The following is a 25,346-nucleotide window of genomic DNA, read 5'->3' on the forward strand; positions in this document are numbered from 1 at the left end:
CACAACCATGACGAAAATACAACCTGTAAAAGCTGTGGCTATCTAACTTCAGTCAGTAACCAAACAGCTTAGTGACATAGTGTGGTAATCTTGACCATGCCTTGGCGTCCTGTGGCTAGAGACCAAACACTTCATTAACCCGTCAGTCAGTCTTTGTTGGTTCCAGTCAAGGCTTATCAGTCAGTCAACAGTATTTTTTTTCTCACAACAAACTAGCATCCACCGGGCTTATCAGCCTAGAAACCCACCAACATTTAAATTGATTATTTTTTCTGACCCGACACAACCCGATATTTTGTGTCAGTGTGTACCTAGCAGCATCCAGGCCTGCTCCAATAGTCACAGGATTGCGTCCATTCATCACTGCCTTGCTTTTTGTTCTCCGATTCACCCCGCACACGCTCTCTTTTTCCATAGACTAGCCTTTGCCTTGCGTTACAACGGGAACCATATAATATAGAAATAGAAATTCCATCGTGTATCATAACTGAAATTTTACTTGATCAACACTAAAATAGCCTATGATTCCGCGGTAAGGAAGACAATATGTTAACTCATGAGATGACGTGCCAAGCTTCAATTGCTCGGCACTTCAAAAATCAAAGCAAATTTGTAAATATAGTTTATTTCTTTCCACTGTTTTACTAATAAGATAAGTTGTTTATACATTCTACATCTAAAACAAGATAAATTGTAATACATTCCATCAAAAGTAGCATGCACAGGAACAGAAAGAATTTACATGTAGGCCAGCCTATGCATGGGCCAAGTCTGTCCCGAAACCAATAGCTCACCTTTCAGCTAACCAAGGCTTCATCTAAAAAAGGTTTTTTTTAGGAAGGTCCGAATTTTATTGATGGCAAACATTTACATTCAAGAATACAGCAGGAAAGCCAAGCCAAACATGACGGCCAGTCTTAGATTACAAAAAACAAAAAAAAAAATGTTACCCAAGGCTTGAATTTGCCATATTTTTTTACTGTTCACATAATTTGCTATCTATTTTTACAATTTTTCATTAAGCAATATTATATTAAACCTTCTGTTGTGTGATGCTCAGCCATGTCAAGGTACATTTTTATATGACACAAGGTTTGAACATCAGCACATTCCCATGGATTTCTTCTAGTCTCCATTTTCACCTTCATTCAATTGGATCTTGCTGCCAGCAATTCACAAGCTTTGGATACTGTGAATTGTGTTCATTTCATATCTTGGTAGCAGTTTCAGAGTCCTTCAACTGCAGCCAAACCAACAGCAAGATTACACAACTAAAGAGAAACGAAATCACTATGGGTCACACACAACCCCTTTGTTCTACACTTTACATGAGCAAATCTATAGATGTTATCTTAGCACAGCATGCTATACCGGGAGCTACAGATCATGGAAGGGGAAAAAAAGTAAACAATAATAAAATAAGCCAATAACAACCGAGGATATCTAGATAACCGAGAACTCTGAAGCATTTGTTAGATAACTTTGTCAGTTACTATACATCAGACATTTACGCCATCTATTTCTTTGGAGGGTCTAAATGATTAGAACCTTTTTCTTCAAACAAAAGAAAAGATGTCCCTGACTTCCTAAAGAAACTTTTTCAATGTTTGCTAACAAGAAGAGGCATACTTTACCAAATCACAATATGAGTTATAACAGGCTGTACAATTATTCGTTGAGTATGTATAGGACTGGCACTGAACAATCCTATTAGATGTGCTAGGAACTACTGATTGCAAGAATCAATTATTCCTTGAGTATGCATAGACCTGGCACTAAACAAATTTGGGGTAATTAGCAGACAACAACAGGCAATCTCAGCAGACCTGGCACTAAACAAATTTGGGTAATTAGCAGACAAGAAGCAATCTCAGCAGAGCTCCGCGTGTTATTTTCCTATAACCAGGGGGCCACAAGTTCATATGATAGCTAATTCAGTAAAAAATTTTACACTAAACGTTTTTACAGACCTAACAAATAGGTTTATGTCAGTTGCAGATGAGCAGGACCTGTGTCTTTTTCTTTTACGGCCTTACAGGAGGCTAACCCGGCTAAGGAGAGAAGATTGAGATCATGCATGCTGCTAGGGCGCTAGGCTGAGAAGGCGACAAGTAGCCCACCTGCAGGATGGAAGAACTCAAAATTAACTTGCCCCAGCAAGCAATGATTTGTAAGTGCTACAACTGGAACATAGTTTCACACTGGTGTGCAGGAAATGAACTCAAAGAGAAGCTCATGGATAGTCATCGGCTGAACTCTTAGATTTGCTTCTAACATGTAAAGGAGGTCATGGAACTACTACACCGTATCTTTGCTGTTCAAGTCATGGAGTCCCCACTGCTTAATAATTACACACTCAAGCAACATCCGGTTTGTCATCCTCATTGCCAACAAATAGCTGAAGCTCGGCTCCAACTTGCCACAACCAGCTCACCTGCCATTGCCGTGGCTGCCCATTGCTCATCCCTTCTCACTACCGCCATCCTGAATTGTGATCGGCAAAGGCAGTAACACTGTTATCAGATGTAATGCACCAATAACAAGATGTTTTTGTTGTGCTATAAGCCTATAAGATTCAAATCTTCTGCTTTATTTGCGAAGCAGCTGATCATTTAAAGTGGGAGTGGCATCAGAGATGTGAAGGTCAGGTAAACAAATAGTAACTTCAAGCAGAGATGGTATACTACAGCAGCATTATAAGGAGGCCTTGTAATTCCTCAGTTCAGATAAGAAACCAGGAAGGGGCCAGGTAGTGATCCTGCAATTCTATGCACTCAAGCACATAATCCTCATGAAATAATTTTGCTTTACTTGAAGACATATTAACTAAGCAATCTCATCAACTTCTCACTCACTGTGACTGTAAAACAAACATTTGAACACATATGCAGTGACCGCGAAAATGAAATAGGTGGAACATGGATTTGATCTTGCTGATCCTCATCTATGAAGTGACAAGAGCAGTCACATATGCTGAGTAGTATGCATGCAAATATTTTATTTCCACTCTGATGTTGAATATTCTCTGCTCAACTTCAAATAGGTAGAAATTAACAGCCATAATGATTCATCGTAAATTTGGATGATGCAAAGTTTAACACAGGATAGGACAATCAGAATGCAAACATCTCATCATAATCACGAGGACAATCAATTGCACAGCCCTAAAGAAGTCTAAGAAAAGTGTGCGGTAAAATTATCACGAAACACAAACCTGATCCATGGTTAAGTCGTACAGGTCACACTTGGGATGGGGAATCAAATGCTATTCATGTGCTCGGCGAGGGCGACAAACTGGAACACCGAATACAGGAACGGCCTCCAAGTACCTGCGCCGCAGCAGAATGTCTAAGGCATAAACGGAATCGCCAACCCAAGCTAGACTCAGCATGCGAGTAAATGGAATCAAGGAGATTCTTGTGGCTTGCGAGCGAGCACGGCGAGCGCGCTGAGGCAGAGCCCCACAGCCGCGCCCCTGGCTAGCAGCGGTGCACTGTATCGGTGCGGCCTGGTGCTTGCGCGACAGGATGGTGGACACCGCACCGTCGACCGACCTGACCTGTGCATGAGACGGGGCCGGAGGAATCAGAGCGAGAAAGGCAAGCGGGGCCGGACCTAGAGTAGGGGCGGGTGTGGGCAGCGAGGCCTCCACAGGCTGCTGGCGCTGCAGCGGGGGTGCGGCGGCACGTACCTGGTGGCGCAGCGCGTGGAGGCGACGATGACAAGCTCAACGGCGTCAGGGGAGCGGGGCAGGGAGGTTCTCTGCGTCCGGCCACTCGCCCGACGATTTGGGGCACATTTGTGAGAACTGACCGGGATCTGGTCTAGAGCGACGGAGAGAATGTGAGATGGCGCATTGGTGCCGGCGTCGGACATCGAATTCGCGGCATCGGCTGCGAGGAAGATGGGCGGCCAATCAATGGTTGCGAGGAGGACAGGGCAGCGGCGGCGGCGGCAGGGCGATGCAGGTTGCGGAAGGGGAGCGCGGATGGCAAGGGCGCAAGGCATGTTGCAGCACAAGGGAGGGAGGAGAGAGCATGGTCCCACATGTCGGCGCCAAAAAATCGCAGGGAAGGCGTTAGGCGCCTGCGGCTTCACCACGAGGAGCGAATGGGTCCGGTTTGTTCTTTTTAGGAGTAGAGAAAAGACCTGCGCGCGCTCTCTCTGGTGGCGTCGTGGCGAGCGGCGACGAGTGGGTGACCGCTACTGCAACCGCCGCCGCCGCCGCCCTAGGCCAGGTGCCAGGTCTTCGTCGGGCCCTTCACCGGCGACGAGCACCCACCAGGTATACCCATCCCTTCTCTTCCCTCCCTGCCGTGCGAAACCGAGCACCCAAACCCTAACTTAAGCTATCTGTCCATTTGTATTTGGATCTGATCTAATTTACAAGTGTATGTGTGTTACGCTTACTAACTTCAAATTCCTTTGCAAAAAACTATCAGGTGCCATGTCCTTTACCGGCTCCTCCCCTGTTTAGTAGAGAACTAGAGATGCTTTCGTGAACGAAATATTTAGAAATTGGCACAAGACAAAGGGGATCGATAAACTTGGCTAAGCTTGCTCAGTTTTATCCAAAGATTCTCAAGTATATAACCGTTTTCAACTTGACCACTTCATTACCGATACCTGTATGTAGAGATGAAAGGTTTAGAAAAGCGGAAAATATTGCTGACCTTCGATTATGTTTGTTGAAATAAAGAACCCCAAAACATGAGCAGCCTGCTCGTTTGAGCTTGCTGTGGCTGTTTCAGGTATTCACTACAGTAAATCACAGTTGTTTGCGGCATAGCTACAGAGAGCAGGCCCGAGGATGTTTACAAGCTTTTCAACTTGATGCTAATTCTTCCTGTAGTAAGTAGCAACTGTTAGTATTGAAATGAATTTTCCCTGAATGAATTGTGTGAAAAAATAAGTTTAAGATATAGAATGGAGAATCTATCATGAACTATTGCTTGGCTGTTTGTAGTGAACATGAATTTTTATGGAAGTTAAGGACAGTGACATCATCAACAGCAAACACTTCCAAGGTATAAAGGGACACTTTTATTTGAGAATGCCGAAGGGCGGGCCTGGTGCAAGCAGTAGAGTCTTACCGCCTGTGACCGGAAGGTCCCGGGTTCGAGTCGCGGTCTCCTCGCATTGCACAGGCGAGGGTAAGGCTTGCCACTAACACCCTTCCCCAGACCCTGCACAGAGCGGGAGCTCTCTGCACTGGGTACGCCCTTTTTTTTTTTGAGAATGCCATTATACTGTAATTTCATAATGTCTTGTGCTTTCTCTTAAATAGTTGAGAAATCTTTACTCTAAACATTTATACTTTAGTTCACATGTGATTGTAGACTTTTCACCTTTGGAATTTGGATTGAACATTTTTTTTGCTTCCCCGCTCAGGAATACCCAAGTGCCAGCGGGTTCAGGAGGAGGATGTATGGGAGGCGTGCATCGCAGCTGCTGAAGGAGATCGACTCCTCCGAGGCTGGCCAGCTTGTGCCATTCAACGTAATTCCCGCTTCTCTGTACTCACCTGCAGCTACTAGTTTGGAATCAGAGTGATTGCTGCTTTTATCTCGTTTGTGACTGTGGCAGGTGCAATTTTGTAGGATCTAGTGTGTTCTGTGTTCAATGGGTGAACTTGCGTGTAGAAAACCTTTTGTATCCTCAGTTGAAAGTATTGTTTTGGGAGCACCTAAAAAGTCATAAATCGTCAGATTAAATATTGTTGGTTTGGCTGACAGATGTGCCTACAAAGTTATATCAATTTTTTGAGCTACTGAGCCAGTGCCTTTTAGACTCTTCTCCCTTCTAAACATGTTAGTTAGTATGTGCTATCCAAATTTGGAAGAAACTCGTATTGGACCTGGACACCTGGTTTAATTCTCCATCAAGTTAGACCCTGTCCATACCTATGGATTTACATAAAAAGCGATCACTACATGTTTCATTAATTCATAATCATATTTTTTTTACCATGTGCATTTTGATATGGATGTAAACAATTACGTGTTATGACATCTTCGGAAGCAAACTAAGGGTACTAGCTGCAATATTGTGTACTTGTCATTATATAGTGCAAAAAAAGGTTGAAAAAATTTATACTACTCTTCCATTATAAGAAGCAATGTGACTTTGACAGCAACAGTTCCTTTTAGTTTCTTTCGTACCTAACATGCAATCTCTGAAAATGTGCAGACTGACGTGCTTGATCAGGTGATTAGAGAGTGCAGTGAGCACAATTCACAATTTCAATCACTGATCAGGTAAATTGTACCCTACATTCCTACTAGAATGTTGACCATCTTGATCCAAAGTTACCCTGATTGATAGACATTTCCAATGCACAGTTTACTGACAAGGCCTGGCTTATGACAGGAAAATGGTGGAGCAAAACTTAGATATTGAGACAACTAGAAATGAGGATCACTATGGTGCAGCTATCCACCATCTTTCCCTGCTCCGTAACAAAAGATGCCTTATGGCTTACATGTACATAACTAAAAGTTCTCAGATGAGCTAACCTTTGTTTCTTTGTTTTATGCTGATAGCACATGCTTAAATTTGATTTTGCGTGTACTTTAGCTGAATGAATTCTATCCAAACAGGTACAACCGAGCAGAAGTTATTCAGAGTTTTAGATGGAAAGTTGGCCCTGTGCTTCCTCATGACATACAAGAAAAGCTCCATTTCTCAGAGAAAGAGTACTTCAAGAACCACTCTGCAGCCATTAAATCATACATATCGGAGATGGATATAGATTTGACAGTGGTATGGTGTTTTTTCTATTTCTTATGCTTTATTCGGGATGAGAGATTTATCAGACTTCTAATACCCTTTATTACAGGACATGGTTCCTCCCAAGGATCCTTACATTCAGGTTCGGGTGCTGGAGGACATCGGCGAAGTATCTCTTGGTGACCATTCTGTATCATTGACCAAGAACTCACTCCATTTCCTAAGGCGCACAGATGCTGAACAATTTATATCACAGGTTTGTTGTCTGTTTCTTTGTGATGTCCTTTCACTATGTCTTTGGTAATAATACGATGCTGAACTTACTATAGGGTCTTATGGAAGAATTTCTGGAGTAGAGATCACATATCAATATATGGTGTACAATAGGTACGAGTCCTTGCCTTTTTATCTTACTTGAGATGTACTTTCAGTAGTGCAATAGTTCTGTAATGTTTTATAAGGGCCAAAGCTTACTTGTCTTAGATCAGTAAAGACATGATGGTTGCTGAAATGCTGAATATTGTTCATTCTGTGCATATGGTTAGTTCAGCTGTCACAGCTAAATGCATAGATATTCAGTTTAGGGTGTTGATAGCTACCAACTTTGAAGCATTTGTTCTGTACTCGGACCTGCTTCTTAAACTATGCATCTGTGAACTGATTATCTTGCAGGATGTGTGCTGCCTCTTCTCTTCAGTGCTGCTGCCTGATGGAATATCACCCTTGTGATGCTTGAAGAGACTATTTTCAACAATGAAAGGACATGTCATCCTGGGTCTGAAGGTAGAAGGTACATGAGATGTACCTGGGAGCTTCTAACTAGACATGTTCTGTACCATGTAGTTTCTAACTAGTTGTCAGCGATGATTTCTTGCTCTAGATAAATGAGTGAAGTTTATAATATCTCTATTAGTGACAATTTTCTTCATGATGTATTACTTTTATAGTAGATCTTACAATTCTGTAAATTGTACAATCAGTCTTACTAAAATTCATTTCCTCTGTTTACATGTGGATGCATTTTGGTCAGTGTGTCATCTAAGAAAGCAGATGTTGATAACAGTTTAACTTGTGTATTAACATTTAGTTTTGCTCGACTTAGAAACTTATTTTTCCTGTGTACAAGTTTTATTTACTTCTTGCACTCAATGTTGTAAATCACAATTCTCTCAGTGTCCAAATTCTAACTAGCTCTTGTCAGAAGCTACAGCACAGGTTCATTCCACCTTTATATCACATCGTAGTGACCTTTCCATCTTTGCCATGAAGCAAGATTAGTGCACTTCTTGCAGGAAAGTTCCTGCTAGCCGGATTTATGTAAAGTTGTTCTGAACATCACTTAGTTAAGGTTGGTATCTTACTTTTACCAGCGCAGGTTTCTTGGGATGCTTTTATTCTTGGGAACTTACAGACCAGCATGGCTGTCTCAACAACAATTGATTTTAAGAGAGACTAGCTTGAAGGTTGCTCAAATTGAGGTTAAAACTTAAAACCATACAACAATTGTACCTGCAGACTTTTAAGGTCTCCTTTGGTTCATAGGAAAAACAGAAGAAAAACATAGGACTGGGAATCCTATAGGAATTTCCACTGTTCATGCCTTTGGTTCATAGCATAGGAATGGAGTATAGGAATAATGCAGGAATTTTTCCTTTGCCTGCTGTTTTGGAGGAAAACTACAGGAAATCTAACATCCACTCAAAGCTCTTGGTAGAAATCCTACGTTTCTCCTGTGTCCTGTCCAAATGATCACTCCATCAAAATTCCTATGTTTTCCAATCCTCTGTTTTGCAACTACGTTCCTGTGATATTCCTATGATTTTTCTATTCCTGCGATTTTGCTTTCCTGTGTTCCAAAGGGGGCCTAAATTTGAATCGCATCACTGCATGATGCTTATTGACCCTACACATGGTTGAGAATGCAGTACCATGCCATAATTCCTGACCTAAACTCTTAACTGTAGATATTTGTTCTGTTCTAGCTCAAACATCTTCCTCAGCATATTACGTGTCATATGTAGGAGTATATGACAATATAATTGCAGATCTTGTATGCTCAAACTGTGCGGTGAAGTTAAAAAAGTAATATTGCCTTTTCAAGGTATAAACATCGGACTAAAATGTCTATAGCTGTTTAATACATGAGCTGCATTAATGCTGCTAGTATTTAGTTAGCATGCTACCGCATTGCTTGATCCTCTAATGTTTCTCTTGGAGTTAACATTTGTATGTTACTATGTTAGAAAAAATGGTGAACAAATAAACCTGCGTTTATCTATTTCACTCACCGAGATTGCTTGTTGGCTTGTTGCGTGCATCTTTCCTTATCCTACTCCAAACAATTCGAACGTGTTTCTCACCTCCTTTCTTTTTTATTGAGAGAAGACTTTCTTAGCCTACTCCAAACAATTCGGACGCCTTTCTTCCCTTACATTCTTTTTTCTTGCGACAAACCTTTCTCCACTGTCTTGTCTGATATATTTATGAATTAATGGTGCTTTGACGTGAATAGTTCTTAGAGAAAAGAAGGCCAATTTTTTTTATCGTTTCTTACTCTGCTGCCGTTTGCGTTGCATGTCCTTGTTTTTGTTTAAACAAACAGGATACATAAAAAATAAAAAATTACCTGAAGTGTCTTCTACTTCAGTATTGCTGGCAAGCATGAGTAGGCGAAACATTTCCTCCTCCAGGACCAGTTCTTCTTCCTGCAGTTCCATGTTAGGTACTAGTATTCAGTATTCTCTATTCTGGTAAGCTACGGCCAAATTGTGGTGGTCCATAACTCCATATACTGACATTCAAACTTGAAAACACGAACCTACCAACTATAAGGTATGTATGTTTTCTGAAAGCAGCCACTGGCGGCACTTTATTTCAGAATCATTTCCCTCTATCCTTTGGGGCGGTTTGTAACGTTCTTCTTTGGTGTAACTAACTGGTAGGCCATGGTACTGATGTGATGTCGTAGTGTCTCCATCTATGTGGCACGCAAAATTGGATGATGGTCAGTTGGTCACTGGATACATAAAAAGGCTTTGGATGATGGTTTTCATGCTTGTCATGGAATACTTTTTAAGTGCTAACCTAGGCAACGGTGACAAAGACTAGATGATAAGCCTATATAATATATAATCTTATATTCAAGCCTTCCAAGTGAAGAATGTCTAATCTCTAGCACTTATTGGGTCCAACAGCTCAAATTTTTTTTAAAGAAGATGATTAGTATAGATCTTAGCAGAACCCATGTAGTTTGGTTTCGCAAAATAATTGGCCTTGGCGGTGGCTGCGATAAGCAAAAGACAAAATAGAACATCCTCCCGAGATCCTCTGCAGTTTTTCTTAAAAAAACAAATTAGACTCCGTTTGATTATATGGATTAAAATTTAGTTGTTTATTAGTTGTCTAAAGTTAAAGACTAAATTTTAGATTACTTTAGCTCACTTGTGCGGTTTAATAAACTAATGATCTTTTCGTGAGATTGACTAAACTTAGACATCATTACAGAGCTTGGAAAGCTAAAGCGAACTAAAATTTAGTGGCTAAATTTTAAACCATGTGATCCAAACAAGGTCTTAAAACGGATAGCAGAAATGACAAGAAATGAACTAATATATAATACAGAAAAAAAAGGAAAACTTAGTAGCCTTTGTTTGTTAGTGCCCCGACGCCGTTATGGCCAATCTCCCCGGCGCCACGTAAACGGACGAATCGGATTCCGGGCCAGCAGTAGCAGACCGCAGCTCGCGACGGGCTCTCGCCGGCGACGACGCACCCACTCCGTCCCCGGGCGAGGAGTCCCGACAGGGGAGACGGGACGAACCGGTGAGCCAGTGCCTGCGTGCCGCGCGTACGATTTGCCCTTGGGCGGGCGGCCTGGGGCTTGGGGCTCTCGAACCCTGACTACTTGTGGGTTGCTGGACTTGACCCGTAGCCCCTGTCTGCACAAGTGGTAGTACGTATACTCTCGTGGAACATTCTTTTAGGCAAGGCAAGGCAAAGGGTCGTCTTCTCTTTGACATTCAGGATACAGTACTTATATTGGAGTTCTCGTATGGCGCAAGTCGGCAAGTGTGATTCTCTTGTCTCCTGTTACTGCACGCTATGCAAGGGATTTGACTTCCTGCAAAGTTTACAAAAAGTGGCCCTGGCGAGTGTACCTGACGAGTGACTATCGAGACAGACTAGTGAAATCTGGCGTAAGCACAGTGTTTGTTTGACACTGGCGACACAGATCAGAGAATCCGGGGCAACCTTGCAATGTGCTGGAAGCCCCTATTCACTTCGCTAAAATTTAGCTTATACTAATTTGTTGCGAGAGAAAAATATGGTTTGTTCACTGAAAAATACTGCTGAAGTAGTTCAGCGAACAGGTGTCTACGTAGCAGCATAGTACATTTCAGCTCGATAAGCCTCCGCGTATCTGTTAAAGGCTTAAAGCTAATGCTAATCTGCCGACGGCCTGCCGGCTGCCTAGCATAGCTGATAGCCTGATACTACTCCTGCATACTGCTGTATCAAAGGCCACTTCTTGGTGGGCCAAAGCGAGCATCATTTCTGCCCGTTGCTTGCGGTTCCTCAGCAGTTCAGCACTCGCTGTTTGCTTGGAGCAGAAGTGAGTCTCTATTAGTGCAGTAATCCTAAGCCATCGAGTCCATGCATGGTTTTTTATTTTTTATTTTTGAAGATGGTTGGTGCAAAGACTATATATCCTGATTACCAGTTGCTCTTGTGGGGACTGGAACTGGACTGGTCGACTGGGCAGCGTGGGGGGCGAGCGACGGACAAGGAAACGACACGGGCAGGATTTTCACCCTGTTCGCTTGGTTTCAGCCAGCTGTTCGCTTGTTGGCAGCCAGCCCAAACCAGCCAGCCAACAGTATTTTTCTCTTACAACAAATCAGTATCAGCCAGTCCAAACCAGCCCAGAAACCAACCAGCGAACAGGCCGTTTCCATGCGCCGGCGAAAGGACGTCCTGCCGGCTGCCGCGCGCGGTTACCGAGTCAAACCCAAGGCGCTTTGCCTGCCTGACGTTGTGTAGATGCGTCCTAGTTGCCCTACCTATCCATCGCAGCCTTTCTCCGGCTTCCGTCTTTGTGTCGATCCGTGTTTTCAAACCCAGATTTTGAAAACCTTTGGCTCATTTGCCCGATGAGCATCTCTTCTCGGGTTGTACTACTCCGTAGCGCGTTCGAATCTCTGTATACCTCTCAGTCGGTACCAAATTCCTTTGCTTCTCCTTCTCCCTGTCGATGCAAATCCCATGCAACACATCGTCGTATCCTCCGAATATTTTATTTTTTAGTCTTTTTTTGAATTTTTTTTATAAATACGTCCCTAGAGTTAAGATTTTAAAATCTAGAAGTTTAGCTCGGCGTCATCGTTGCTGGCGCTGTGCTAACACTGCTCGGCGCCATCGTTGCTGACGCCGTGCTAACACTGCTCGGCGCCATCGTTGCTGGCGCTGAGGTCTTGGGCTCGACGCAGACGTGACGGTGACTTGGCAGGCAGCTTGGCGCCATCCTGGCGCCGAGCTCGGCGCCATAGATCTTGGCACCGAGCTTGGCGCCAGGATCTATGGCGGCGAGGTGGTGTTTTAACCCCGGCCCCAACTTTCCTGCCCGAGCCTTCTTCCTCTTTTTTCTCCTCCCTCTCGGGTTTTTTCTCACCCCACTTCGCCCTACCTTACGAATCGGCATATTGGACCTTAAAAACTTTGATTTGATCCGTAGATCTTTAAGAACAAGGTATCCTCGCTCCCTTCCTAGTTTTTTCGCATCGATTCAGTATATATTAGTCGGATTTTTTAACCTAAGAATCGTCATTACTTAGGGTTTTATGCAATTTTTAATATTTGTATTATACAACCCTAGGTTTAGGGTTTAATATTAATTGCTTTTGTTTCTCGGAACGAAATTGGTTGTATTGTAGTTATGGTTCTCATTGACATGTGGCCCCGTTCGGCTGGAGGGTTTTTGGAAGAAAGTGGATGAAAAACATTGTTCCGGATGAAATGTTGTGAGAGAAAAATACTGTTTCGGATGAAAAAACAAGCAGATCAAGCCAGGTTCAAGGGCACGCGAGCGGAGTAATTTGTGATGTTTTTTATTTTTGTTTGTTAAATTACAACCGTTTTCTTATATTCAAGAAATGTATCGGGAGGAGTTTTGGCGAAAACGGGGTCGTCCTCGAGAATTATACCCTGACACGTCTAGCAAAGATGCCCCCGTCCCTCCTGACCTCGCTGTCCCTAACTGTGACTGTGGTTTTCTGGCCGACGTGTTTCAATCGAGACATCTAGACACAACGACGCGTTGCTTCTACACATGCAGTCATTTTAATATAAGTAATTGTTTCCACTATCTATTTTTCTTCATTTGTGTAAGTAGGCTACTAATATTTTGTTGGAATCTTGTTGTGTAGGACCATGAGAGGTGCTTTTTCTTTTAGTGGATCGACGGTGCAGACAAGTTTGACCCTAGGTATCTCCTTTTCGACGATTGGTGTAGAGGGAGACATCCACATGAGCACTTCAAGCGGTGGGTTCCAACCCCCCCTAAGCCCCCGCCAATGACGGCTAAAGAGAAGCACCTAGCCGCAGTTCGACGACTCGAGGAACCTCCTCTGTGCGAATACGGAGATCAAGCTGTGATAAACCCTAAGAATACGTTGGAGTTTGTGTGTCCGAACAAACACGAAGTAAGTAGAAAGTGTATTTGTTTAAATATTTTCTCTATAGGTGTGCATGTACTAATGTATTCTCTTGTAGCGTTATGGATTTGCGAAGTGTCGTTTTAATTAGTGGCTCTACGATCCTAAGAATCAATGGTCGGAGCCACCAAAGACAAAGAAAAAAAGAAAGAAAGGTTAATTTACAAAGCACCTCCAGTCAAGTGCAAATATGGTGTTAAATCCAACTACGTTCTTGTCATTTCGGAGCTTGGAATAGGCCATTATTGCGGCCATATGGTTGATTATTTTTATGGTAAACATAAAATCGTATTTTGTTTCTTTTGCTAAGACATATATGATATAATTTTTCGTTTGAACAGAGCACTAGGAAATGCAGATGAGAATGTTATGAGGGTCAAGCTAAGTTCTTGGATGAACTGAATGGGAGACAAGTTATTACACGGAAGAGGGGATATGGACTTGACTACGTCAACCTATTCGTTAAACATCACAAAAACAAGATGCGTGAGTTTGCTAGACAGCGTGGTATTCGTAACCCGATCGATATTGGGCTTGATAAATAGGGATTGGAGAGACGGAGGGTGTTAGAGGAGGAGAGGGCAAGGAAGGAGACAAGGGAGGAGACAGGAGTACATATGCAGGTCTTGAACGAGCATGTTGTTGCATTATATGCTAGTGAGTGCTTGAAAGCCTTTTTTTCATTGTCTGATTTTAAATGTAATATAATCGCGTTGCTAACTTATTGTATTTTATGCATGAAGGGATTGGATGCAACGAAGACCATGCCGCAGAGGTGGCTCATGCAAGGTATGAGGAAAAAAAGTTAGATGAGCATAGAACACGAGCTGATCGCACCGTTCAATCACTGATTGTGTTGTCTGATGATAGGGACGAGGATGAGGACGACACTGCCAGGTTGAGCGATCTCATCGCTCTTGCTGAGGCGGGCTTGTAGGCGGAGGAGGCAGAGGACGATATTGGCAAACTGAGCGAGCTCATCGCTCTAGCAGAGACGGGCTTATAGGCGGAGGAGGCAGATGACGACACTGGCAGACTGAGCGAGCTCATCGCTCTAGCAGAGACGGGCTTGCAGGCGGAGGAGGCTGAGGACGCCATTGGTAGACTGAGCGAGCTCATCGCTCTAGCAGAGATGGGCATGCAGGCGAAGGAGGCCGAGGACGACACTGGCAGACTGAGCGAGCTCATCGCTCTAGCAGAGGCGGGCTTGCAGGCGGAGGAGGATGACGACGCGTTCTTCACTTAGGCCGTAGAGGCAGCAGATGAAGTGGAGGTCGCTTACTACAGGCGACACGTAGGTCAAAGCAATACATGTGAGCCTAGCCACAACAACAAGGTTGTGGTAGAGGACTAGTACTTGGATGATGAGTTGCTTACTCAGTATGTTTCGGACTGAGGATTTTAAAGTGCATTTGCCCCTATGTGGGTTTTGGTGTATTGATGACATCCAAAATAGGGACTAATGTGATTTTAATGAGATATATCGCAGCTATTAGTCCCATGAAAGATTTAAAGAGTTGATAAAGATAAAATGGTATCCCTCAATTCTTAAAGTTGTAAAGGCAGATGAACTCAAAGCGCTCTCCAAAGATTTTATTTTTGTTTTTGAAGTTAGTTTGAGGAAGATAGAGTGCTCAAACATAAAAATAAAATCAAAAGAGAGACACTCTAGCACTCTATGGGCACGTAGAATATTTTTCAGTGACTGTTGGTGTCGGAAGTCCCGACATAAGCCGGAACTCCTAACCGTCGAAAGTCACGACTCATGGCGAAAGTCCTGATGTCCAGTCACTTAGCCTGCGCAGTGACTGTGGCCGTTGGAAGTCCCGACGTGAGTCGGAACTCTCAACAGTCGGAACTCTCGACCCAAGTCGGGAGTCCCGACACCTGGGTTTTTGCTGGCCGGCTGTCTACGCACGTCGAAAGTCCCGACGTACGTCGAAACTCCCGACAGTCTGTACGATACGATTGGACTATACACGTTCTAATGAATTTATATTTAATCTGTGTACTACATTTGTCCCTTTTTAGCAGTGTAGTATAATTAATGATTCACGGAAAAAATTCGCAAGAGTTTCCCTTATTTCAGGAGCATCCACAGTTCCAAACAGAGACATCATTATATAATCCAAATATTTAATCGTCCAAAGAGCACAATGCAATCACAACAAACATCACAATCAACATAACATGTCCTACATAGTCTAAATAGTCCACAATGTCCATACAGTCCCAAATAGTTACAGAAAATTGACTACAAAATCAATAATAGTACATACTAACATCTACCATAAACCCACACCGCCTCCTAGTTGAACCCTTATCCTTGTGACCAAGAGCGCTGGTACCTGTTGTGTAAGGGTCAGGTGGATGGCGTCGTCTAGTGTCTGGAGGCTGTGTAGGCTAAGTTGAGGGAGCGTCCTGGAGCTGAGAGGGGCGAAGCTCCTCGTGCCTCTGATCCACGTCGTCGTTGTTGTCCTCCTCGTCCCCTTTAGCTGCTTGGCTAGGCAAACCTAAGCTTCCTCTGCCTGCGGAAGGAACGTACACGTCTTGTGTCGTGTCTGTCCTGCAACCACAACGAGTAGTCACACGGCGTAGCCGACGTGACAGCCTCTGTTGTACAAAATTACGTTAATAGAAAGAATCTAACATATTAATAATATGTTTGAAAGAATATTTTGAATCTTACGTCTAGGAAGCTACGCATGTCGTCGTCCCTGACTCTCGGACGAAAGCGCTCAATGTCTTCAACGGAGCATTTGAGGGTATTGCCCTGCAATAAAGTTCTTAGTAATAATACTTCTGAACAGATAGCAACAGGTTTTGTTTTCTTTTGTACAATAATCTAATGTATTATAAGGATGCTACGCCTCGAAGGTGTCACTAACTAAAATAGATACCTCTAACGTATAATGTAATGGTATGCAACTTAATGTAGAAAAATAAGGCAAATGACTTACCACTCTTTCTAAGATTGGTCCTGCCTCCACCTGCCTTCCTGCACGAATAGATTGGTCGTACGCCGTGTCTTCATCGTTGGAGGACTTGATGTCGGCGTAGTCATCTTCTGTCCACTGTACCCTCAGCCTGCAACGTGTCGCACGTTGGTACCAAGCTTGGTACCGCCTGAACTCACGGTTCATGTGCGGCTCGTTCTCGTCCACGTTGTCGTGCATCTCCTCCCATTGCTCAATGTAGTACTTGTGGTGCTTCTCCCAGTCAAAAATCTTTCTGTTCTTCTGATGATCCAACCTGCACGTATGTCATCGTTACTTGAATCCATATACATGTCACCATATTAATGAAAATGGACCATCACGAGACATTTGAAATAGCAAAACACTTACTTGTGTAAGTCACATCAGTCGAGAACGGAGCCGTTGGCCAAAGCTGTCTCATTCCAAATTGACGTGCAACTCTATCTGACAGGTGGAATTCGACAACATAAAAACATATTAGAGGGCACCTCTTCCTGTAGAAGTCGTCGCCAAACCCACACATGTTGCTCAAATGAAAAGGAAGTGCCCCCTCTTCATCGTACGGCTCCCACGACATGTGCAACATGTCCAAACAAGATGTTAGATGGTATACTAAACCATTTCAAACTAGCATGGGAAATAAAATTTACTTACACTGGACGCCGTGAGCGTGTCTAGCTCGTTTGTGAGCGGCCTGCGGACGGGGGGGGGGGGGGGGGGGCAGGGCAGGGCCGCGGCGCCGAGTGGCACGGCGGGCACGGACGTGGGTGGGGACGGCGCGGACGGTGCAGGCGGGGACGGTAGAGAGAAAGAGAAAGAAAAGTCGGGCCCATACGTAAGAGGGCTTGGCGCCAGGATTGTTGGCGTCGAGCTCGACGTCAAGATCTACGGCGCCGAGCTAGCTGCCATGTCAGCGTCCATAGCGTCAACGTGGCCCGGAGCTCGGCGTTAGCAACGATGTAAGCTCGGCGTCAGCTAAGGGTCCAGATTTTGAAATCCTATCTCCAGGGACATATTTATGATTTTTTTTTAAAAAAGCTAAAAAATAAAAATTTCGGTCGTATCGTACGTGTCCAGAAGACGAAGGACCAGCGAGCTCGCTGCAGGTCACTGGGCGCACTCCGTTGCGGGCACGTCACCGCCGGATATCATATCGATGATCTATGTACTGCTCGAATTGACCGGTTGATCGATCACGTTCGACGCCATTAAACAAACCCAGGACTGTAACGAGGAATCACCAAAAGAACGGTCCTTTTGCCTCCTCGGAACGGAATTTCCGTGGCTTGCAGACACAGCAACCCCATCCTCCCTCCACATGGGCCACCTGCAAAGAAAGCGTGCAACGGCAACACGTACTCCTACGTTGAGAGGAGAGAGACAGAGAAAGAGCCAGTCCGATGGATCGATCCATACGTAGCGACGACGCACGCTGGCACGCACCAGACGGTCCCGGCGTCGCTGCCACGCCGACGCCGACCAAACCCTGCAACCGTCAGCTGCACCACCCCTGCGGTCCTGTGCTGTCCCCTCTACCAAAGACGGGGGTGGTGGACTGGTGGGGGCGAAGCTGGCGGCCGCGGGCGGACGGGAAACCCACCAAGACAACTCAAAACCCAACGGTCACTCCTCCTCCGTCCTCCCTCGCCCGCCTGCCTTTCGCTTCTTTTAAGCCTTTATATTACTACTACTCTCCTCTCTCTCTCTCTCTCTCTCTCTGAGACGCACCGTCTCTTTCATCGTATCCACCACCCCACGAGGATCCAGCCTGCCCTCTCGCCGCACGCCACGAGCCTAGTCGCCGGCGTGTCTAGTCGGAGCCTGAGCCTCCGCCCTCGTTCTCCCGGGACATAACGACGCATCCTCATAGAGACGGACATAGTTAAGCCGGCATTCGTCTCTCGACCGGGGATGGCGAGAGGTAGCGCGGGCGCGGGCGAGGATGGGGAGGCGGAGGAGGAGAAGGCGGCGAGCGAGGCGCTGACGGCGGACTCGGCCGACGAAGAGGGGCGCCGCGGGAGCAGCTCCAGTGCCAGCTCCGAGGCCGCCTCTACCGTCTCCTACACTTACTTCCCCCCGCCTGACGACGAGTGGCAGAAGGTGGCCATCATCAAGACCTGCGTGTCGGTAGTGTCGGCCGATGTTGCGGTCGCGGGCGGCGGGGCTGACGACGATGGCAAGGAGGAAAAGCCGCCGCGCGGCGGCGTCGGCGCGGCCGACAGGCACAGAGCCTCAGGTACGTAGAAACAACGCGAATCCTACCATGGTCTTGGACGGACGTGCAACCTCCAATCTGGACTACCAGCGGTCGCCGGCGTCGGTCGGTCTCACCTTCGTGCTGCTGGTGTGCGAATTGAAATTGCCAGAGATGGAGATGATGAAAGAGAGGTTCTCGAAGCTGCTGCTCGGCGAGGACATGTCCGGGAGCGGCAAGGGCGTCTGCACCGCGCTCGCCATCTCCAACGCCATCACCAACCTCTGCGGTACGTGTGTGACCAAAACCACTTGTTGGTTAGGTTTGCATTCATTGGTTCGTTGCCGGCTTGCAGCCCGGTTGCATTGCATGGCTTTAGGCCTGGTTTAGTTCGCGAAATTTGGATTTTGGGACTACTGTAGCACCTTCGTTTTTATTTGGCAAATAGTGTCCAAACATTGACTAATTAGGCTTAAAACGTTCGTCTCGCAATTTCCCACCAAATTGTGCAATTAGTTTTTCTTTTCGTCTACATTTAATGCTCCATGCACGGGCCGCAAACATTCGATGTGACAGGTACTGTAGCAACTTTTTGGATTTTGGGGTGGAACTAAACCAGGCCTTAATTTCTTGGACGTCAATTGCAATGTAGTTTTGACTTGCTCTTGATGCCGTTGTGCGCACCGTGTTTGCATTACAGCGACGATATTCGGCCAGATCTGGAGGCTGGAGCCGATGGTGCCGGAGAAGAAGGCCATGTGGCGCCGGGAGATGGACTGGCTGCTCTGCGTCAGCGACCACATCATCGAGCTCGTGCCCACGTGGCAGACGTTCCCGGATGGTACAAGGCTTGAGGTAATTAACTGACAACCAACAACTAACGCACTACTTAGTAATAAATTGAGCACACTCTCAATTTTTTTTAACTTTCACTCTCAAATTAAGACAGGCACCAGTAGTGAATTTGAGTCTTTATTATCTAAAAAGGTAGTAAATTTGTGTTGAATTGATCATCATTACCTGGCATGTTTTTGCGGCATGATAAAATCTTAGGTAGGAGTACATCAGTTTGTAGGATGCATGATTTCAGGAACAAGTTCATCTGTAAAAGAAACATTGATATTACATCTAGTTGTGTACTATGAGCAATTGCAACGTCCGGCGTCCTAGCCAAGTGTGATTAAGCGCAAAATCTTTGGTGATTTGAATCTTCATGGTGCTGGATCGGAGCCATTAAATACGTACTTAGCCGTTTGATACCTAATCTGCTGTATTAAAAAGTGACAGTTAAGCGCGTGATGTCTGAGGTCCAAAGAAAGTAAAGAGCTCTTATCAAGAATAGAGTAAAGAGCACATTAATGTGATGTCCGTTTTGGTGGGTCACTTGTGCATGTTTCATCAAACTTGCCAATTCAAATGCTGTGTCCATTCCTAGCTGTACCTGCTAAACAGTAACCACGAGATGCATTATAAAAGTAAAAAAAGAGAGAGATATGAACAAAGTGTTCAGAATGATGCTTTTTTTTTTGCGAGGGTGTTCAGAATGATGTTTTTTTTGCGAGGGTGTTCAGAATGATGCTAATCCTGTTTATGGCAATTGGCAACAATGTTGATGCGAGCAGCGTAGACTGATTAATACTTGTCGACTGTCGATTTTTCAGATCATGACAAGCAGGCCACGGTCTGATCTGTACATCAACCTGCCGGCACTTCGGAAGCTAGACAATATGCTCCTCGTGAGTTCAACATCCCTCCCTATTCACAATTCTTCTGAACAAACGAGGAACATTTCCTACTGAGTACTGACTGACAAACCTCTGCTTCCAGGAGATCCTGGAAGGATTCAGAGACGCTGAATTCTGGTACGTGGACCAGGGCATCTGCGCGCCGGACTGCGACGGTTCCGCGTCCTACCGGAGAACGTTCCACCGCCGCGACGACAAATGGTGGCTCCCGGTGCCCCGCGTGCCCCATGGCGGCCTCTGCGAGGCCACGCGGAGGCAGGTCGAACACCGGCGCGACTGCGCTAACCAGATCCTGAAGGCCGCCATGGCCATCAACAGCAACGCCTTGGCCGAGATGGACGTGCCGGACTCCTACCTCGACTCGCTGCCAAAGGTCGTTCAGAGCTCAGCGATTCTGACACGATGTCTGAACATTCTTTGGATCGTTCTAACACATTTGCCGGTATACCTTGAAGCTGACACGATGTTCTGTTTGGTTCAACGTTTGGACGTGTCAGAACGGGCGCACGACGCTGGGCGACGTCATATACCGGTACATCACCTCGGACCACTTCTCCCCGGACTGCCTCCTCGACTGCCTTGACCTGTCGTCGGAGTACCAGGCGCTGGAGATCGCCAACCGCGTCGAGGCCTCCGTCTACGTATGGCGCCGGAGGGGCGGCGTCGGCGCCGCGAAGCCGGCGAGCCGCGCGGGCGCCAAATCGTCCTGGGGCATCGTGAAGGACATGATCATGGACACGGAGAAGAGAGACTTGCTCGCCGAGCGCGCGGAGGGGTTGCTGATATCGCTGAAGCAGCGGTTCCCCGGTCTCACGCAGACCAGCTTGGACATGAGCAAGATTCAGTACAACAAGGTTGGCGTCTGTCTTTCAGAATGTTTTCAGAATGATGTGCTTGCGGCAACGGTAGTTCAGCGATTGGCTGTCTGAACATCTTCTTTTTTCTCATGGTCTTCAGGACGTGGGGAAATCGATCCTTGAGAGCTACTCGAGGGTCCTGGAGAGCCTGGCCTCCAACATCATCGCACGGATCGACGACCTGCTCAACGTCGACGAGCTGAGCAAGCAGTCAGATAGCATTCCTTCTGCCGGCACGGCCACGGACGCGAAGATCGCCTGCAAGAGCAACAGCAGCAAGATCGGCTGTCACAGCAGAGATGTGAAGACCCAGGAGGGCACACGCTCTGGGTTCAGATAACAGATGAGTAAAATGTTGCGGCGTGTAGTAGTGTGTATCACTGTAGCATCCGAGGGCGGTTTCTCTTGTTGCCATTCGCCGCCCTCCGCTTGTAATGCTTGGCACGGTGTCACGTAGATCTTGGTGTCATGTTAAGAGAGTTTCTATCAGATGTTCATCAGATCAAAGCACTCGCAAAGACACTGTTTGTCGGCTGTCAGCCTGTCGCGCGAGTAACCGTGCCCGATTTTTGACCCGCTAACGAAAGCCCAGTCCATAACGAACGGACATAGAAAGCCTGGTTCACAGTCACAGCCGGTCCAGTTCTAAGAACCCGAGTACCCAACTCCATCTCACCCCCTTCCAACATCGAGAGCCAAATACATGTGTGAATTCGGCCCAGGCCGGGTCGAGGGCTCGAGGTCGAGGCCTCTTGAACCAGTATGCGGCGCGCGCCCGTGAGATAACATTTGCAGCAATTACGGTCTTACGGAAACCCTCGTAGCCTCGCCAAGAATAGTGTCTGAGCAAAGTCATGTTATGTACAAGTACGAGTAAGAATAGTAGGAACAGAGTATGCACACTCCAACAAATCTTTCCGAAATATAGCAGGGACAAGGATGCACACGGTACATGTAGGCATGTAGTAGGTGATCCTGCGAGCTGCGACTCTTTGGCAACTGCTTTTATCAAACTACCACAGGCTGACCTACTAGTCCATTAGTAAGTTCATTACTGCACCTAAACCACGAGAACACACAGGGGGAAACATGAACGCAAAAGGACACAGCCTACGTCCACATCTGTCCAGGTGTGATGATGCATCTAAATACTGCCTCCACCGACCGGATGGATGTAGTCCCGACGCCAACTTCCAACTATTACAACCATTACTTTCGATCCATGCCTGACGGCTCGCATCAACAGTTCCAACACTACAGCAAAGCAAGCTCAGCTCTACTCCTTTTATTCCTGAAAAAGCAAAAGGAGAATAGGATGTGAATAAAATGATGTGGCCATTGAGAAAGCATTGCTGCAACAGGGGTAGCGGGGTGCTAGGATTCAAGAAAGTGCAAGCTGTCATGGACTCATGGTAAGTCCTATGTGTCACCGTTACCCTTAGTGCCATATATACCTTCTAGGTAGTATGCACTCTTTACATACACTACAATAATCCAATGTACTCAGGCTTTCAATTTTCAAGCAACGAAACATCTGATAAACTGTGCAAGTTCATAATGGCTTCTAACCATTTTCACAATCTCATATCATGATCACGATGAGATAAAATGGCATAACATCGCAATATGACTTCTTATTAGGATCAACACCACTAAAGTGGTTTAAGAAAGATTGAAACTCTACTCTGCTACTGTTTTTCTTAACAAGTAGTAACACTTACCAACATCTTAATTATAAGCTAACACACTTGCAAGAGATGCAATACTCCTTGCCATGAATTGAGAGTTAGAACAACTAATCCACCAAGCTCTGCAGTTCACTTCAATCATCACAAAGTACAAAAAAGTATGTTTGCTTCCAAAAAGCTAGTGGGCTGTACGAGATGGTACATTAGGCTAGGAGGTAAAGACTGATGGTGATGTAACCTGTTCTAAGCTGCTAAGATAAACTTTCTACTAGTTAATTAAAGCTTACACTTCATAAAAAGTTGATAGTTTTATCTTACAGCCATCGTTGTCAACCTCCACTACCATGCAATCCCTCTCGGATTTAACTAGCAAGTAAGTCTTGTGCAGACTTTTGTCATGCAGCCGGGATAATGGCACAAAACATAAAGAAAGATATGTTTTCTTGAAACGAAAAAAGGAAGATATGTTTTGAACTTCCTAAGATTGGAATAGGATACCCAAGCTGCATAGATGATCAAGGGCAGTACCCGTGGAGACAGAAAAATTGATAAGACTTTAGCTTCTACATCATATATCTCACTATTAGGTTCCTTGTATGAAGACTATCAAACTACCATTTGCTATAAAAAATTCAAACAACTGCTGAAGTCCAAGTATATAGTCTAGGCTGATTAAGATGTAAGTACGAGTTAAAGTGCTGCTGCTAACAAACTAAATACAACTGTATGACGTTGTTGACAACAAGACATGACTCAAAATGGGGCCGCCAACAAAGTGAGTAGCACCGGCGATGCAAGCATAACCTAAACACCACAACTAATGGAAAGCACGAATTGGAAACTACGAAGTGTACCCTATATATGGTATACCTTGTTCACAAAAAGGAGAGTTCCCAGCAGATTATTCAGTAATAAAGTGAACCTGAAAGTGCAGTCTAGCAAGTCAGTGTACGTGCGCATCCAAGTATACTCAAGATAATACACAAATTAATGCAATGATACCTTGCCACCAATCACCTCTGGTAGCAGAGCCATCCGGGTTGTCCTCTTTGTACTGGATTTAAAATTCAAAATAAATATTAGACTTAAGTGCTCCAAATGATCTGTATACTTATATATAAAAAAGTTCTGCGTACGTTTGCATGGGGTTCATTGGCTGGTTGCTTCTGTAAAGTGCTGCTGTAGAACTCCCGACCACCATAATGCACGGATGAGCCAAAGTAAGGGGATTCTGATGACTCATTTGGATAAGCAAGTTTCCCATCCTTGTAAGTAGGGCTGCCGTGGGATTTTCCATCTGAGAATGAATTTAAACTTCCATAGTTATATCAATGCTCCAGATTAATTCTAACCTAAGATGGTAAAAAAAAGGTTTTAAGTATCGCTTTGCTTATGAACGGTACCTAAATCGAAGAGAAATATCAAACTGACAGGAATACCAAGAACTACCTGTAATGCTACTGCCATTCTGCCCTCTGGAGCTCTGCTTGTTCAGCATCGTGTACAAGTCCGACTGCTTTGCGTCATTTGCGCTCCCCTTGAATGCAAAACAAATTCATAATGTCAACGTCATATCCAAATAGATTTTGCAGAATCCTATAGCTCCTCTATTATCAAAATTACCCCTCATCAGAGTTAAATAAATTGAGAAACCGTTGAGCTCCCACCACAAATCGCAACATAGTAACGGACTCATCAGCAAATCGCACCAATCCACCAAACATGAAAAAAAAAATCCTAAGACCCCAAGAATCCATCAGAACGATGGCGTGAAGAGACGGCCCGTACGTACCGCAGGCGACACGGAGAAGACGGTGCTGAAGTACCCGTTAGCCGGCGGCGGCGCCGCGGCTCCGGCAGCGGCGGGGGCCGACTTCTTCTTCGCCTCCATAGGTAGGGTCGTTTTCTGCGTCAGCGGCTGCGGGAGATGGGCCTAGACTCTCGAGAGGATGGAGCCGTGAACACTTCAGGCGGAGAGAGATAGGGCACGTGAAGTGGTCGTTCGCGGAAGGGAAGGAAGCAGTTGGTTGTTCGCCTCGTGGCGTCCTGCTCCGGCCAACATCTGTGCCGGCATTTAAAGGCCTCGACGGAGCGCCCCGGTTTCGCTATTTCCGAGATCTTAAGGGGGCTGGGTGGGGAAAATTGTGTTAGCTTTCATCCGCCTGCAGAGTGCAGACTCGCGAATTTACAGGGACGGATCTGAATTCAAGTACTAGTAATTGCAGATAATCTCATTTTTGGAGATTCACTGATGTTGATATACGAATTATTTAATCATTGATAAAAAAATACATAGAGACAAATTATTGATAACAAAACTCCGAATATCATAACGACAGATAATCTTTTGACAAATGCCATCCCTACCAAATTGCTACTCAAAGGTCAAAGCCTCGTGGAAAAGCTCATATAAACCGCAACTACTGCATTCGTTCCAAACTATAG

General features: G+C 45.3%; 3 protein-coding genes and 1 long non-coding RNA gene across 11 annotated transcripts; 2 read left to right on the top strand and 2 right to left on the bottom strand.

Moving 5' to 3' along the window:
* Window positions 1-720: 720 nt before the first annotated feature.
* On the bottom strand, window positions 721-3,828 carry LOC136517550 (uncharacterized). Of its 3 annotated transcripts, none has more exons than XR_010774303.1 (4): window positions 3,692-3,828; window positions 3,215-3,559; window positions 2,048-2,484; window positions 721-1,240 (listed from the first exon to the last, which is right to left on the bottom strand). It is a non-coding gene; the product is annotated as an uncharacterized lncRNA (long non-coding RNA). The 3 variants fall into 3 exon arrangements; XR_010774301.1 differs by having other exon boundaries at window positions 2,010-2,484; XR_010774302.1 differs by having other exon boundaries at window positions 1,971-2,484.
* A 76-nt stretch (window positions 3,829-3,904) lies between these two features.
* Window positions 3,905-7,834, top strand: LOC136517548 (uncharacterized). 5 transcript variants are annotated; one of them, XM_066511143.1, is made up of 10 exons: window positions 4,144-4,285; window positions 4,719-4,851; window positions 4,967-5,027; window positions 5,392-5,499; window positions 6,190-6,257; window positions 6,370-6,483; window positions 6,600-6,762; window positions 6,839-6,985; window positions 7,059-7,116; window positions 7,402-7,834. In XM_066511143.1, the coding sequence occupies exons 4-9, from the start codon at window positions 5,425-5,427 to the stop codon at window positions 7,083-7,085; spliced, it is 594 nt and encodes a 197-aa protein (XP_066367240.1). In that variant the 5' UTR covers window positions 4,144-4,285; window positions 4,719-4,851; window positions 4,967-5,027; window positions 5,392-5,424; the 3' UTR covers window positions 7,086-7,116; window positions 7,402-7,834. The 5 variants fall into 5 exon arrangements, with proteins under 5 accessions (XP_066367239.1, XP_066367243.1, XP_066367240.1 ...); XM_066511145.1 differs by having other exon boundaries at window positions 4,159-4,285; window positions 4,796-4,851; XM_066511144.1 differs by having other exon boundaries at window positions 4,168-4,285; window positions 4,752-4,851.
* Window positions 7,835-17,953: 10,119 nt separating this feature from the next.
* Window positions 17,954-21,964, top strand: LOC136516956 (rop guanine nucleotide exchange factor 7-like). Of its 2 annotated transcripts, none has more exons than XM_066510461.1 (7): window positions 17,954-18,653; window positions 18,784-18,900; window positions 19,312-19,466; window positions 20,273-20,347; window positions 20,439-20,729; window positions 20,812-21,210; window positions 21,314-21,964. In XM_066510461.1, exons 1-7 carry the CDS (start codon window positions 18,329-18,331, stop codon window positions 21,551-21,553), a joined length of 1,602 nt encoding a protein of 533 aa, XP_066366558.1. In that variant the 5' UTR covers window positions 17,954-18,328; the 3' UTR covers window positions 21,554-21,964. The 2 variants fall into 2 exon arrangements, with proteins under 2 accessions (XP_066366558.1, XP_066366559.1); XM_066510462.1 differs by having other exon boundaries at window positions 17,957-18,653; window positions 20,854-21,210.
* Window positions 21,965-22,109: 145 nt separating this feature from the next.
* On the bottom strand, window positions 22,110-24,960 carry LOC136516957 (uncharacterized). Its single transcript, XM_066510463.1, has 6 exons — window positions 24,694-24,960; window positions 24,351-24,438; window positions 24,038-24,198; window positions 23,904-23,955; window positions 23,772-23,823; window positions 22,110-22,504 (listed from the first exon to the last, which is right to left on the bottom strand). Exons 1-5 carry the CDS (start codon window positions 24,790-24,792, stop codon window positions 23,807-23,809), a joined length of 417 nt encoding a protein of 138 aa, XP_066366560.1. The 5' UTR covers window positions 24,793-24,960; the 3' UTR covers window positions 22,110-22,504; window positions 23,772-23,806.
* Between the last annotated feature and the right edge of the window lie 386 nt (window positions 24,961-25,346).

Source organism: Miscanthus floridulus, chromosome 17, assembly GCF_019320115.1.
Source record: "Miscanthus floridulus cultivar M001 chromosome 17, ASM1932011v1, whole genome shotgun sequence".
NCBI lineage: Eukaryota > Viridiplantae > Streptophyta > Magnoliopsida > Poales > Poaceae > Miscanthus > Miscanthus floridulus.